Raw genomic sequence first — 13,491 nt, forward strand, 5'->3', positions numbered from 1 at the left:
AGAGAAGGAACCGAAAGGTAGGAAATATCAATAATTTATCTGAATGGGTCGTGTATTTATAAACCAAATGAACCAACTTTTGCATGTTTTATGACTGAATTCGTTGTTTACATAAAATACTGGGTGGGCGTCCTTAAAACACGCAGCGTGAATGGGCGGAGTGGTCAACATATTCTTACCCATAGACCTCAGCGGCACGTGTTTTCTTTTTGTGTCCCGGATGTAACATCACATGAATTGACTGTCAACATGCAAGATGGCCACGCATCACAGGCAAAATGCTGCTGGGCGGAGAAAAGTACAGGTAAATTCGAGTAGTTGTTTGATCTCCAAGCCCTTGGCCACGGCTATCGCATGGCGGTCATTTTAAACGAGTCTTTCGCGGATAATAGACTACCATTAATAAGAATTATTTAAGAGCCTCGTTACTATTAGGACTCTTCAAAGTCGAGCCGGCTAATTTAGCTAGCTTAGCTTAGTGTAGAGCATTTTGTGCTATCGTCGGCGCCAAAAAAGAGGCACTTTAGCCTGCATTTTCCCTGACAAGTACGTGTCGGATATCTGCACATCACACTACCGCTCTTGCCAACTATTTTCTGTGATGTCTCAGTTGTATTACTTTCGTTATTTTCAATAGCTTTGCGTCACTCTTGGTGGGCTCGGTCTAATTGCTGGGAGAATGGTCGTAGGTGGCTCGATGTACATTAAGTGTCTCCCATCGATATGATTATTAGGTGAAAGTATTAAATAGAACCTCAATCGGTATTGGTTCGTATATGATGATTTGCGCTTATTTCTCATCGTACAAGACGTTCAAATACGCCGCAATTCCCCCTCGCATACGACCGGAGCGGTAGGGATAAAAATTGTAACAAACACATTTCGAGCATCTTCAAGAGAAGTGTCGTGGGAATCAGAGGTCATGGCCCTAGCAGCCTGACCTCAACGCTTACCTGAGCCCCCCTTCCGCTTCAGGTATCCTACGTCATTAGGGATGAGGTGGAGAAGTACAACAGAAATGGGGTGAATGCTCTTCAACTTGACCCTGCGTTAAACCGACTCTTCACAGCTGGAAGAGACTCAATCATCCGTATATGGAGTGTTTACCAGCATAAGGTATTGATTGTCATTATGCTGTCATACATGACTATGCCAAACTCCAGATGAAGGTGTGCATTAATTTGTCCTGTCATTGTAGCAGGACCCGTATATTGCTTCAATGGAGCATCATACAGACTGGGTCAATGACATAGTTCTTTGTTGCAATGGGAAAACATGTAAGTTGATCATCAACATCTTAATACTTTGGACTTCAAGAAGCTAAATTTACAATTGCCTGATATGGATTGATCTGGTGATCACATGTTTTCAGTGATATCTGCTTCCTCGGATACAACGGTAAAAGTATGGAATGCACATAAAGGGTTCTGTATGTCAACGTTACGAACACACAAAGACTATGTGAAAGCCTTAGCCTATGCTAAGGACAAGGAGCTGGTGGCATCTGCAGGGCTTGACCGGCAGATATTTCTCTGGGATGTCAATACTCTTACAGCACTCACTGCTTCCAACAACACTGTAACAAGTAAGTTGCATTATTGCTGTCCCATTTTGATGACTGTTACCGTTTGGTTAGTGCGTTGTATCTTCACCTAACATTGTACATTTTGTATAAAACAGCTTCGTCACTCAGCGGGAACAAGGATTCTATCTACAGTCTGGCTATGAACCAGATGGGCACAGTGATAGTGTCTGGATCCACAGAAAAGGTGAGGTTTCCCTTTTCCGCTTTCACACCGATTGTCGAATGATTCTTAATGCCTTGCTGTTTCCCAGGTGCTGAGAGTATGGGATCCACGAACATGTGCAAAACTGATGAAGCTAAAAGGTCACACAGATAACGTCAAGTCGCTGCTGTTGAATCGGGATGGTACTCAAGTGAGTTCCCCTGTTAAAAATTATAGCTCACAGATTTTTTTTTTCCTAGGGCTGATATTGATTTCGCAAACAGTATTAATTTTCATTGAAAGAGAAAATATTGGTGAAGAAAAGCAAACTAACTCTTCAGCGTGTTTATTGAATAACTTTTCAAATTTACAAAATGTTCTAACTTTTCTTTTTTTTTTCTCAATTGATTCATAATTTTGAAAACGTTTCATTTTTTACTATTCTGCTTTGCCGCCCTGCAGTGCCTGTCCGGCAGTTCGGATGGCACAATTCGTCTGTGGTCCCTTGGTCAGCAGCGATGCATTGCCACGTACCGTGTGCACGACGAAGGCGTTTGGGCCCTGCAGGTCAATGAGGCTTTTACGCATGTCTATTCTGGAGGTCGAGACAAGAAGATTTATTGTACCGACCTGCGCAACCCAGACATCCGTGTTCTCATTTGTGAAGAGAAGGCCCCAGTGCTGAAAGTAAGAATACACTCAAATAAGAATAATAGTTAGTAGTGTCCCACAACAAAACAATAAATGCACCATCTATTGTTTGTTTTGATATAAAAAAAAAAAAAAGACCCAATGATTGTCACATGCAAACTTATGCCCAGTATTGTCTTAAAATACACTAAACTTATGAGAACATTTCAAAGTACGCCTCGGCGTGTGCATTCTCCAAATAAGAGTCACAGCGTGCTCGCTTCAAGCTTGTTATTACCGCACTTAATGTGTAACTCCAAAATTAGACTTGCAAAAGTATGAAAAAAAAAACTTAAGTAGCACAGAACTCCCCAATGTTCATAAGAGTGGTTGTAAGCTACTAACGAGTATTGGAAATGTGCATAAAAAGTTAACCACACGTAATAAAAAGCCCTCTACATAATTAATTTCGAAATTCAATTGGAGCATTCTTTGATGCGTCAGGCCATTTGAGGAAGATTGTGCATGGTATCAAAGGCGACCTGATGTAGAATTAGATTAAATTAAATTTGTCACTGCAGTATAGGAACAGAACTGTTGTAAATCCTTTATGTGTACTGCACTTCCATTCAAACTTACCCCTCTATTCCCCTTGCACAGATGGAACTGGACAGATCTGCCGACCCGCCTCCTGCTATCTGGGTCTCCACCACCAAGTCATCTGTTAATAAATGGGTAGGCATGCATAATGCAACGCCCCTATGAACAGAATGACTCTACAATCCAGTGTAGTTAAATTCATGTCAACTTGTTTTGGGCTCTAAGAAATATTCTGTGTTTGTCATACAGAGACATTTTTTAATAATGTGGTTGTTAATTTTGCATGCCATGGTACAGTGTAGTTTTGCTGAATATGCCCATCTCCACAGTCTCTCAAGGGAATGCACAACTTCAGATCATCAGGGGAGTACGATAATGACTGCAGCACCCCTTTAATGCCACTGTGCACACAGTCAGAGCAAGTCATCAAAGGTAAACCTGTTTATGTCGCACGAGGTTTTCCTCAGCCTCTCTTTCCCAGTTCAATGTGGAAACGTCTCAATTGCCTTTGCAGGAGGGGCAAGTATCATACAGTGTCACATTCTGAATGACAAGAGGCACATACTTACCAAAGACACCAACAACAACGTGGCTTTCTGGGATGTCTTGAAGGTAAAAATGACAGCAGTAGAATATGCTCAACAAAACCATCTTCAAATCAGTGAATGGAGCCCTTGCGTGATCTTCAGGCTTGCAAGGGGGAAGACCTGGGCAAAGTGGAGTTTGATGAGGAGATCAAAAAGCGCTTCAAGATGGTTTATGTGCCAAACTGGTTCTCAGTTGATTTGAAAACTGGGGTGAGTCACATTCTTCTAAGTGGAAACTCGTCTCACTATGATGCCACACAAACAATACAATATTATAAATTTAATGGCAGTCCTCCAAACATAACCCTCACCAAAAGTACAAATGCTGAAATAATGAGCTTGTCTCAAATTTACTCAAAAAATGAAACGCCAACTCACCCATAATTAATGTGTCCCGAAGCATCAGTTGAGAATCATCGCTCTAAGGCAATGGTCTAAAAACGGCATCTCCTCTCCTCTCTGCTCTGCTGCTGAACAGATGCTCACCATCACACTGGACGAAAGTGACTGCTTCGCTGCCTGGGTGTCTGCCAAGGATGCAGGTTTCTCAAGCTCTGACGGATCTGACCCAAAATGTAGGAAACCTGCTAAGATCATTTTTGCTACACTCATTGCAAACTGAATTATTTACGTTATTCTTTTGTCTCTGCAGTAAACTTGGGTGGATTGCTGCTTCAGGCGCTGCTGGAGTTCTGGCCCAGAACTCGCATCAATTCTGTCGATGAGGAAGAGAATGAAGTGAACCATGGTGAGACAGTCTGACAACATTGATGATCAACACTTGACGTACACTTACTTTGCTTTTTACGTCCACAATGATAGGTTGCTTTTTGTATTATTTTGCATTTAAGTGGCTCGGGAGTTGTCGGATTGACCAAATGAAGCTATGTGTTGAATAAACATGTCTACAGTGAATGGAGAGCAGGAGAATCGTATCCAGAAAGGAAACGGATACTTTCAGGTGCCACCACATACACCGGTCATCTTTGGGGAAGCAGGTGGCAGAACTCTTTTTAGGTAACGTTGTGTATCTCGCAAGTTTCGTAAGGTACTGAGAAATCTCCAAAAATGATTTTAAAAGGACTTAAAAAGTTAAGCCTGGAAAATTGGATAACTAGTGCAGACAGCGTAAAAAGGAGCACACTTCATTGGTGGTGTGATTGTGCTGCAGGTTGCTTTGTCGAGATTCAGGCGGAGAGACCGAGTCGATGCTGCTGAACGAGACCGTTCCTCAATGGGTCATTGACATCACAGTAGATGTGAGTCATATGCGCATCTTCACGTTTTTTCGCTTGGAAAGTCATTGACATTTGTTTGATTTTTAAATACATGCAATTGTTCCTTAAATTATTTGACAATAAAAACAGAAACTGGTTGGACTGGATTGCCTTGTCCAGAGAAGTCTTACCTGTCAACGTGTCACATTAACAGTATGATAATAATAACACTAATTCAACAGAAGTGCAAATTGAAGAAGTTCAATAGTTCATTCAATAGTTTTGTTTATACTTTGTTTTTAACAGCATTCCACTTGCATGTTTTCCCTTTTCTTCTTTTTACCAGAAAAATATGCCCAAATTCAACAAAATCCCATTCTACCTCCAGCCTCATTCATCTTCTGGTGCAAAAACTCTGAAGAAGTGAGTTGTTCCTTATCTCCACTTTTTCTTACTTCATGGAGAAGGCAAAGGCGTTGTCTTCATTCAACCCATTTGCCCCTTGGTGCAACACAGGGACCGTCTTTCAGCCAGTGACATGCTGCAGGTGAGGAAGGTGATGGAACACGTGTACGAGAAGATCATCAACCTGGACAACGAGTCTCAGACCACCAGTTCCTCTGCCAACGATAAGCCCGGGGAGCAAGAAAAGGAGGAGGACATGGCCATGCTAGCTGAGGAGAAGATAGAACTCATGTGTCAAGAGCAGGTACATTTTAATGACCCGTCCTTATCCTTTTAGGACATCGATATGCGCAGAACATCTAACACATTTCTTATTTCCTATATTGAAGAACAATTTTAACGGCAATAGAACTTCTGCCACTTTATGATAGACCCTAACGACTAGTTAGTATTATTTATGGTGGTACTTGGTATAAAAACCTTTAGAAGTATTTCTCTAAAAACTGGTCTCCCTCTCTTCCCCTCACAAGGTTCTGGATCCTAACATGGACCTGCGAACAGTTAAACATTTTATCTGGAAAAGTGGCGGGGACTTGACGCTTCACTATAGGCAGAAGTCCACGTGAAAGTTAGATTTGGAAGAGCAGAAACTTTTTTTTTTTTGTCATTTGCCAATCGCCACTCATCCAACATGTAGTATCCTGAAGTCCATTCACGGTCAAACAGTTTGTGCTATCCACATGAATTCAGTGAGATATTTCCAAGGATGTGTCATAGGGAACATACCAGGCTGGAGCAGCCAAGAGACAAGATGGATTTTTTTTTTTTTTAATACAGTTTGAAGAATGAACTCAATTTTACTCTGCAGGACTAAAACCTTTTTGTTTTTTATTTTACATCTTTGACTGCTATGTTTATTATAAACTGCTGTACATGTTTGTTTGAGTGAATGCGTGTGTGTTTACGCACGTGTGCAGAATGTTATAGTACATTCCAGACCTGTCCTTGTTCTACAAACACTCCACGGTGTCAACAGTTTCTCCGTTTTGGAAAGCCCACCCACGCTTTCTGGAAGCGTCAAGTCGCCCATCCTCACTCGAACGTAACCTCCAGTTGTAATCACAAGAAAGCTTGAACATCATCACACTTGTCTTTGTCTCTTTTAGCTGTGCTGTTCTCAGTGAGCGGAATGTTTTCATGTTTACCTTGTGTAAAACATTTTTGATTTAAATGAGGTTTCGCGGGGAGGAGGTTGGAGGACATCATCAATTCTGTTGTACAGTTTACTTAATACCAACTGTTAATTTTTTCAATTCTTTAGAGCACATTCATGGCTGTAATTTAACATGATACAAATGGCATTTGTTGTATCCACTACAACCTGGAAATTGCAGTTTACTCTTTAAAGAATGTTTGTAGTTGTCTAAATCATCTTAGAAATTATATATACATATAAATATTAAATCTCACTATATGCTTGGGCAATCAGCAATGACCTTGGTCAAAGTGAGAGCTGTTCCTATTGTATAGTTTATTTAAATAGCGCAATGAAATATAGTATATGATTTGTCTTTACCAAAACACACAAAGTGGTAAGACATTTTTGGTATCACCAAGCAGAACAGATCTTTTTATTGTAAACTTGGAAGATATTCATTTAGCCACAAAGACCAATGTGAACACGCCAAGTGAGGTCTTGTAGGTCAAAACAGGATGGTTACCCCAATTAGGTGATGAACTGTAACATTACATTGTTGTAATAATTTGTGAAATATTTATACAGGGTCCGACAAAATGATCTGAAACATTTGTAGGATTAATAAAATGCAAATAAATTAAAGAAACAATTTTTTTTTTCATTTTCGGAAAGTACATATAATGCCGTTTTGTTTCGTTTTCGAATAATGTTATTTTGGTCTTAACGCTGCCACATTTTCTGGAGTTCTGGCGGTGCGAGGTCGGCCGATTGATTTTCGTTTCAATGCTGATCCACTGGCTCTGAAGTTAGTAACCCATAACGATCGTGTTTCGAGCAGGTACGGCATCATGTCTACTAAGTCTGAAGCGCAAACGGAACGCTCGTTGTGTTGCAGTTACAGATTGGTTCTTGATAAACATTTCCACTATGAAAGCGCGGTGCTCACCGGTCCAATTCATGTTAGCAACTGAAACAAAATAACATTATTCGAAAATGAAACAGAACAAATCAAAATGGCATATGTACTTTTTGAAAATTAAAAAAAACCTTTTGTTTCTTTAATTTATTCGGAATTTATTAAACCTACAAATGTGTCAAATCATTTTGCCGGACCCTGTATTTTAGGCTTCCAAAGAAATAAATTTGAATGGTTTAACAATGACACATTGGGGATCATGCAAGGATGTGTTTTGACATTTTGTGTGTCAGTTTGAAACATGAATAAGGGTCTGTTTGTTTCGATACTTTATATATACACTTCATTGATACAATATCTGCAAAAATACTTAAGCAACTATTTAGACACCCCCTCCCAGAAATAAAAACAAAAAACATGACTCAACAGCACCATGACTATAATGACATCTACAAACGTTACCTATATTCTATTGCTTTGTTCATCAAGTAAAGTTGTCTATTGTTGCATAGATCACAAAACCGCAGTTGGTGGCCTCAAGCCGACTAGGTTACTACAACTAGCTTCACCAATTGTAAAACAAGAGCCTGGGTTAAAACATGTTAAAAATGAGCTCTTAAAACGCCACAAGTGAACTACATCAACAGCACAAGCTGCTTAATAAATATAATTATTCCAAAAGTCAGCCTGTCATTTCATCAAGTATTATTTTGCACTGTTGTGATGGATTTGATGGGATTTCTGTCTTTGAAAGTGTCCACGACAACATTTAGGATGTCAGAATCAATTTTTTGAAAAATATTACAAAAACCAGCAGTAACTTATTGATCTCACATAAACAGCTAACAGATTATTGTACCTTTTTGGATCGATCCCTCTGCCTTGCACAAACCCTAAATTTGCGGATCCCTTTCAAACTATATGTAATTGAATACACTAACAAAGCCAAGATATACAATATTCAAACCATTTTTTTCAAATATTGACTCATTTTGCATTTTATGCTTGCAACAGAAAAAAAAAAACTGGGACAGGGCCATGTTTACAAAACTGTTACATGACCTTTTCTATCTTCATTGAAAGTGGAGTTTGTACTTACAATGCTCAACATACCACCCCCCCATCAAATTTCTCAGTGAATAGTACAGAAATGTTCAAAAATTTGACGACTGGACTAAGTAGTTGAATTCCTGTGTTTTTTAAATGTTTGATTTGGCCCAGCTTGACAATATGTCATATCCAGTGTTCTAGTAAATTCTTAATTCACTAATTAATTAGGCATGAGTACTAAGATTGTCATGCATCACCGATCAAATTGGCTAGTAAGGGTTTAGCAGCACCCGCTCAAATTAATTTTAAAATCGCATGTATTACATTTATTTATACTTCATTATTATTTGTATATAGGTTGCTGTAGAAAATTTGATTTGTTTTCTAACAGTTCTGTTACATGGCTACTCAATGATGAGCACTGTACAGACTTATAATGCCAGTCTTTAAAAACAAAAATGAATGCGATTGTCACTGGCTTTTTTTTTTTTTTGCTTTGTGCTCGCTCCACTCACCAAGTCTCACTCATACTTTAGCTCTTGCAGTTGATTCTCAGTGTCCCCATGCTCACATTGATGAATGCGAGTCTCATCTTTGGACTGATCTTCAGTTTCCTGAGTGGGTGAGTCATCTATTTGGGACTCACCTGGGAGCACATCAGTAGCAGGTGGACAGGGATGTTGTTCATCGTCTGGGTCCAGCGAGTCTGCGCAGGGAGACAGCGATCCGAGTGGTGGACTGTGGCTATGACTGGACTCGCAGAAGGTGTCACCAATGTGAGTGGACTTGAGGTAAGATGGCTCTTCCGCTGAAACGCCGAAATCAGATGCGAGATTCACGGAGGTGGGGGGATTTTGCTCTTGATGGGTGATCTCTTTGGAACAATGCATTTCACTTCCATCCAGTGCCTCTGCAGAACAAGAAATTAAATAGTATAATTTAGTAATTATAGTACCGTAATTTTCGGACTATAAGCCGCTACTTTTTGCTCAAGTTTTGAACCCTGTGGCTTGTCGACCAGTGCGGCGTATCTATGGATTTCTCGTGATTTTTGACTTGACCACTTATAAACTCGTAAAAAGGCTGTGGACCGCTGTTGTGCGGCACCGCTTTGCTGGGCGGAGGGATATGTGACACGGTCACTGGGGAGAAGAGTGGTGTGTTGATCGCATGTCCATCCACCAGGCAAATAGTGCCGTATAATTGACACAAAGAAGAGACAGAACAAGATCAAGACGGACATTACTGAAGAAAGGAAGCTTTTATACACAAATCCTCATTATGGGGGACAAAAGAAATGCATATGATGCCGCTTTTAAATTAAAGGCAGTCGATTTGGCTCTTAACGTAGGAACTACAGCTGCTCATGCACTGCAGAGGTTTCTTCCGGTGACTAGGGGGCACTGGGCTATTGTTGATGACATCTTGTTGCGTCACCCTTGTCTTTCTTTATTTCCCGGTCACGTCTACTCTGGAGCTATACGTGCAGCTCGCTAGTTTAATGTGACTTAGCGCTTTGTGCATGAATAAAATTAGCATGAACAGACCCTCATCAAAGAAGAAATGCATAAAAGCTACAAGGAAAGAGAGACTGAGAACGTGTGTGGTGAAGTATATCTGACGCTATTCCAATCCAACATTGAGGAGGAAGACTTTGATGGTTTCAGTGCACAGGAGGAAGATGAAGACGGCTCTCAGTGACTTTTGCTGATGTTTACTTAACCAGCCCTGTTAGTGTTATGCTACCGTGTTGCTGCTGTGTTACCGCCGCGTCTCAATGCTGTGGTGTGGTGTGAGTTCATCAGGCTGTTGCTCTGATGAACTCACACCACTCATAGAGTCTCAGAGGCATTACTGTGCAATAACATCCTGCTCTTCACACCTTTTGAATTTGTCTACACTGTTTTTGCCATTATTCACATGTCCTGAGTGTTGTTAGTCACCTATATGTTGAACAGAGGGTGTGTTTTACCGAAGTCAAATTCCTTGTTTGGCACGCTCAAACATGGCGAATAAAAACTCTTGAATCTTGAATCTTGAATCTGTGTTACTTCCGTGTTGCTGCTGTCGCGTGCCGCGTCACAGGCATTGTTTGGAAAGAAAAGTGAAGGTATGTTATCAAAACTTTGAAAACTCTTTCTGTGTACCGTCTTTCTTTGTAAATAACTCGTGGGCACATGCGGCTTTTGATACGTGTGGCTTATGTATGAAAAAAACAAGATTTTCCCCTAATTTCTGCTGGAGAGACTTATAATCAGGTGAGGCTTACAGTCCAGAAATTACGGTATATAATATGATTAGTATCATTTAGTAAATATGATTTTATGCCTGTTGTTGTAACAACTATGGCTGCAGTATTTTTCTCCCACTAGCCTACAGCCTGTATCAATGTTGTGGCATTTTTGAGAATTGATTAAAGCCGTTTGCGGTTATAGTATGTGGAAGGATCTGCCGCCTTTTTCAATTCTATACTGTGCAAGTGAGTAAAGGACCCCAAAAATGACAGTTTGCTTCATTCTAACTCACCAACACCGGAGATGTCCTCCTCTTTCTCATAGTTCAGTGCAAGGGAGGTGTCGTTCATGTCGACAGACGACAAGGACACATCCAGCTTCTCCAACAATTCAGCAGGTACGGGGCTCAACGCTGCCACTCCAGAGTCAGACAAGCCTGTAAAAACAATTAGGAGAAAAAAAAAAACATCACTGTGTCTGACAGAAGTCCAACCATGTGTTTCTACTCAACTCACCAGGATCCATGACAGGAGGAGGAAGAGAAGTACTTTGGAGGGTGAGCTGACTCAAGTCTAACACATCCTCACTTGGGCTTGAAGGTGCCATCAAGGGTGCCTATCACATTTATAGGTTCTATTTAACGGCCATGGCAGCATGACTCAATACTGGCCATGAGTAAAACAAGCATGGCAGAGGTGGTCCTTTTTTTGCTGGTTGTGTACCTCTGTGAAGCCGTGGTTCGGCAGTTCTGGAGGTGGCTTTTCCTCCGGAGTTGGGGGCCCGGGGGTCTTTGGTGTTGATATGTCAGGATGAACAGGGATTCTATGCAGGTAACCATACCCAATGCCACAACCTAAACTAAAAGTATGAATCAGTAAAAGCAACAAAATCAGATATGAACCAGTGCTTTTCAAAAAAATGAATGTTGCTTTCAAAGAGCCGACAAGAAAATACAAGGCTGGTCCCCTATTCTCCTTTATATTTCCTGCGTGCTCCATACCTTCCTTCGCCTCCCCATGCACCATTGGGTGTGACCACAACCTCTCTGCAGTCGTCCGTGAGTGCGCTGTACACCAGCAGCTTCACTTGCTTCCCCTCATGGGCCTCAATCAGCGAGAAGAAGTCTTCTGACTAGAATTCAGTATGTTAGATGAATAACTGGAGTTCAGCCATCTTGTTATGCTCATATTGGCTAATAACCTACATCTTGCAACAATTGATCTGCTCCAACGATGTAGTCAGTGTGGGAATGGAGGCCTGCCAGCGCAGCAGGTGAACTGGCTTCCACATCCTTGGGGAAAACAAATGTGACCTTTCTTAAAGGAGGGACAACATGAATCATTTTAAGTTAATCACAGTCATCCTCACCAGAACATGCCAAACATTCTCATTGGCTCCTTGGAAGCTGCAGAAGCGAACACTTGCCCCCAGCAGGCCTTGTCCTCCCCACATATTGCTCGGCGTTACCTCCAACTCACGAATCATCATGCTCTTGGTGCTGTACACTTCCATGCTCACCGCTTTTTCCATATTGGCTTTCAGGACCTCCTTCAACATGTCATTTTCTACATTCTGATACATAGCAATGACAAGTTAAAGGCATCATGTTTTTGGTCTGCTACATCTATGGCTGTACTTACAAGTCTTTTGTGATCCAGAGACAAAATGAAGTCAAAGAATGGTTGCAGTCCACATTTCTCCGCAGGAGAATTCGGCTGCACCTGCCACAACCCAGGTTCGTTTGAATAATAATAATAATGAAAATCAAGTGAAATATAGGAACCATTGAGAGCGTCCTCTCCAGTTGTATCGCTGTTTGGGGTGGTAGCTGCACTGAATACAACTTGAAGGCCCTGCAGCGCATAGTGAACACGGCTGGTGAGATTATTGGTGCTTCACTCCCCTCCCTGAAGGACATTTACACCTCCCATCTCACCCGCAAGGCGACCACGATTGTGAGTGATGTGAGTCACCCCGCTCACTCTTTGTTTGATCTTCTGCCCTCTGGGAAGAGGTACAGGAGCCTGCGCTCCCGCACCACCAGACTCACCGACAGCTTCATACTCCAGGCTGTCAGGATCCTGAACTCTCTCTCCCCTTCTGCGTAGCGTCCTGTACTTTTGCGCAATATTCTGACTGTCTGCTGTATGCACACTTGCTCCATTTGTGCTCCTTTTATGTTATTTGTTTATTTATTATTTATTCATCACTCTTATTTATTCATTGTTTGTGCCGTTTTTACTTTTTGTGTTGTTTACTTGTATGTATATTGTGTACTATGTCTTGTCACCGTGGGATAGTGGGAACGTAATTTCGATCTCTTTGTGTGTCTTGACATGTGAAGAAATTGACAATAAAGCAGACTTTGACTTTGACTATTGCAAATACTGACGCCATGAGCACAATATTCACTTTACAATGTGTATGTTTCTACTGTAATTTGCAATGGCAATGCGTCCAGAAGTGCCACCTCGACATGTTCGACCGGTACAACTACTTAGTTAGCTGTTAGCACAGATAAGCTGCGATTCTGGCTGCCGACCCGAAGTAACTCAAAGCAGAATAAGTGCGTCAATCAAAACTTACACCGTGGACGTGATAGCCATACGTTCCTCCGTCAGATACATCCGAACTTTGGGTCAAACCCATCTCGTCAGGAGACTTCAAAAAAACAAAAATAAAGAGAAAATATGACACGTAAAATGATCACATTTGACAGTCCGCTGCCATATTGCCTGCAGACAAAGGTAATCGAGTAAAGATGCCATCGACCTATCGAACGCTCTTCATCGTGTCTTCAAGCAAGACTCATCTTTCGTGAATTGCTGCCCTCTTCAGTCTGATCTTCTCACTGCAAGTTTTTTGTGTGGCGTCCTCGCCAACGTGACGTTAACACAAATTTTTACTGTAGTCCAGGGCCGGTTCTA

General features: G+C 41.3%; 2 protein-coding genes and 1 long non-coding RNA gene across 4 annotated transcripts; 1 reads left to right on the forward strand and 2 right to left on the reverse strand.

Moving 5' to 3' along the window:
- The first annotated feature begins 183 nt into the window (after positions 1-183).
- On the forward strand, positions 184-7,526 carry LOC119136846 (WD repeat-containing protein 48). 2 transcript variants are annotated; one of them, XM_037275620.1, is made up of 18 exons: positions 184-304; positions 976-1,116; positions 1,199-1,277; positions 1,373-1,585; positions 1,681-1,769; positions 1,837-1,938; positions 2,190-2,414; positions 3,018-3,092; positions 3,287-3,389; positions 3,472-3,569; positions 3,647-3,754; positions 4,023-4,119; positions 4,197-4,292; positions 4,456-4,561; positions 4,716-4,803; positions 5,108-5,184; positions 5,278-5,470; positions 5,697-7,526. In XM_037275620.1, the coding sequence occupies exons 1-18, from the start codon at positions 257-259 to the stop codon at positions 5,790-5,792; spliced, it is 2,034 nt and encodes a 677-aa protein (XP_037131515.1). In that variant the 5' UTR covers positions 184-256; the 3' UTR covers positions 5,793-7,526. The 2 variants fall into 2 exon arrangements, with proteins under 2 accessions (XP_037131515.1, XP_037131516.1); XM_037275621.1 differs by having other exon boundaries at positions 1,202-1,277.
- Positions 2,058-4,048, reverse strand: LOC119136848. Its single transcript, XR_005100816.1, has 2 exons — positions 3,923-4,048; positions 2,058-3,664 (listed from the first exon to the last, which is right to left on the reverse strand). It is a non-coding gene; the product is annotated as an uncharacterized LOC119136848 (long non-coding RNA).
- Positions 7,527-7,596: 70 nt separating the features above from the next.
- On the reverse strand, positions 7,597-13,339 carry LOC119136847 (Golgi reassembly-stacking protein 1-like). Its single transcript, XM_037275622.1, has 9 exons — positions 13,151-13,339; positions 12,205-12,285; positions 11,933-12,136; positions 11,769-11,855; positions 11,565-11,695; positions 11,287-11,422; positions 11,080-11,179; positions 10,857-11,000; positions 7,597-9,240 (listed from the first exon to the last, which is right to left on the reverse strand). The coding sequence occupies exons 1-9, from the start codon at positions 13,211-13,213 to the stop codon at positions 8,852-8,854; spliced, it is 1,335 nt and encodes a 444-aa protein (XP_037131517.1). The 5' UTR covers positions 13,214-13,339; the 3' UTR covers positions 7,597-8,851.
- Positions 13,340-13,491: the final 152 nt, after the last annotated feature.

Source organism: Syngnathus acus, chromosome 17 (genome assembly GCF_901709675.1).
Source record: "Syngnathus acus chromosome 17, fSynAcu1.2, whole genome shotgun sequence".
NCBI lineage: Eukaryota > Metazoa > Chordata > Actinopteri > Syngnathiformes > Syngnathidae > Syngnathus > Syngnathus acus.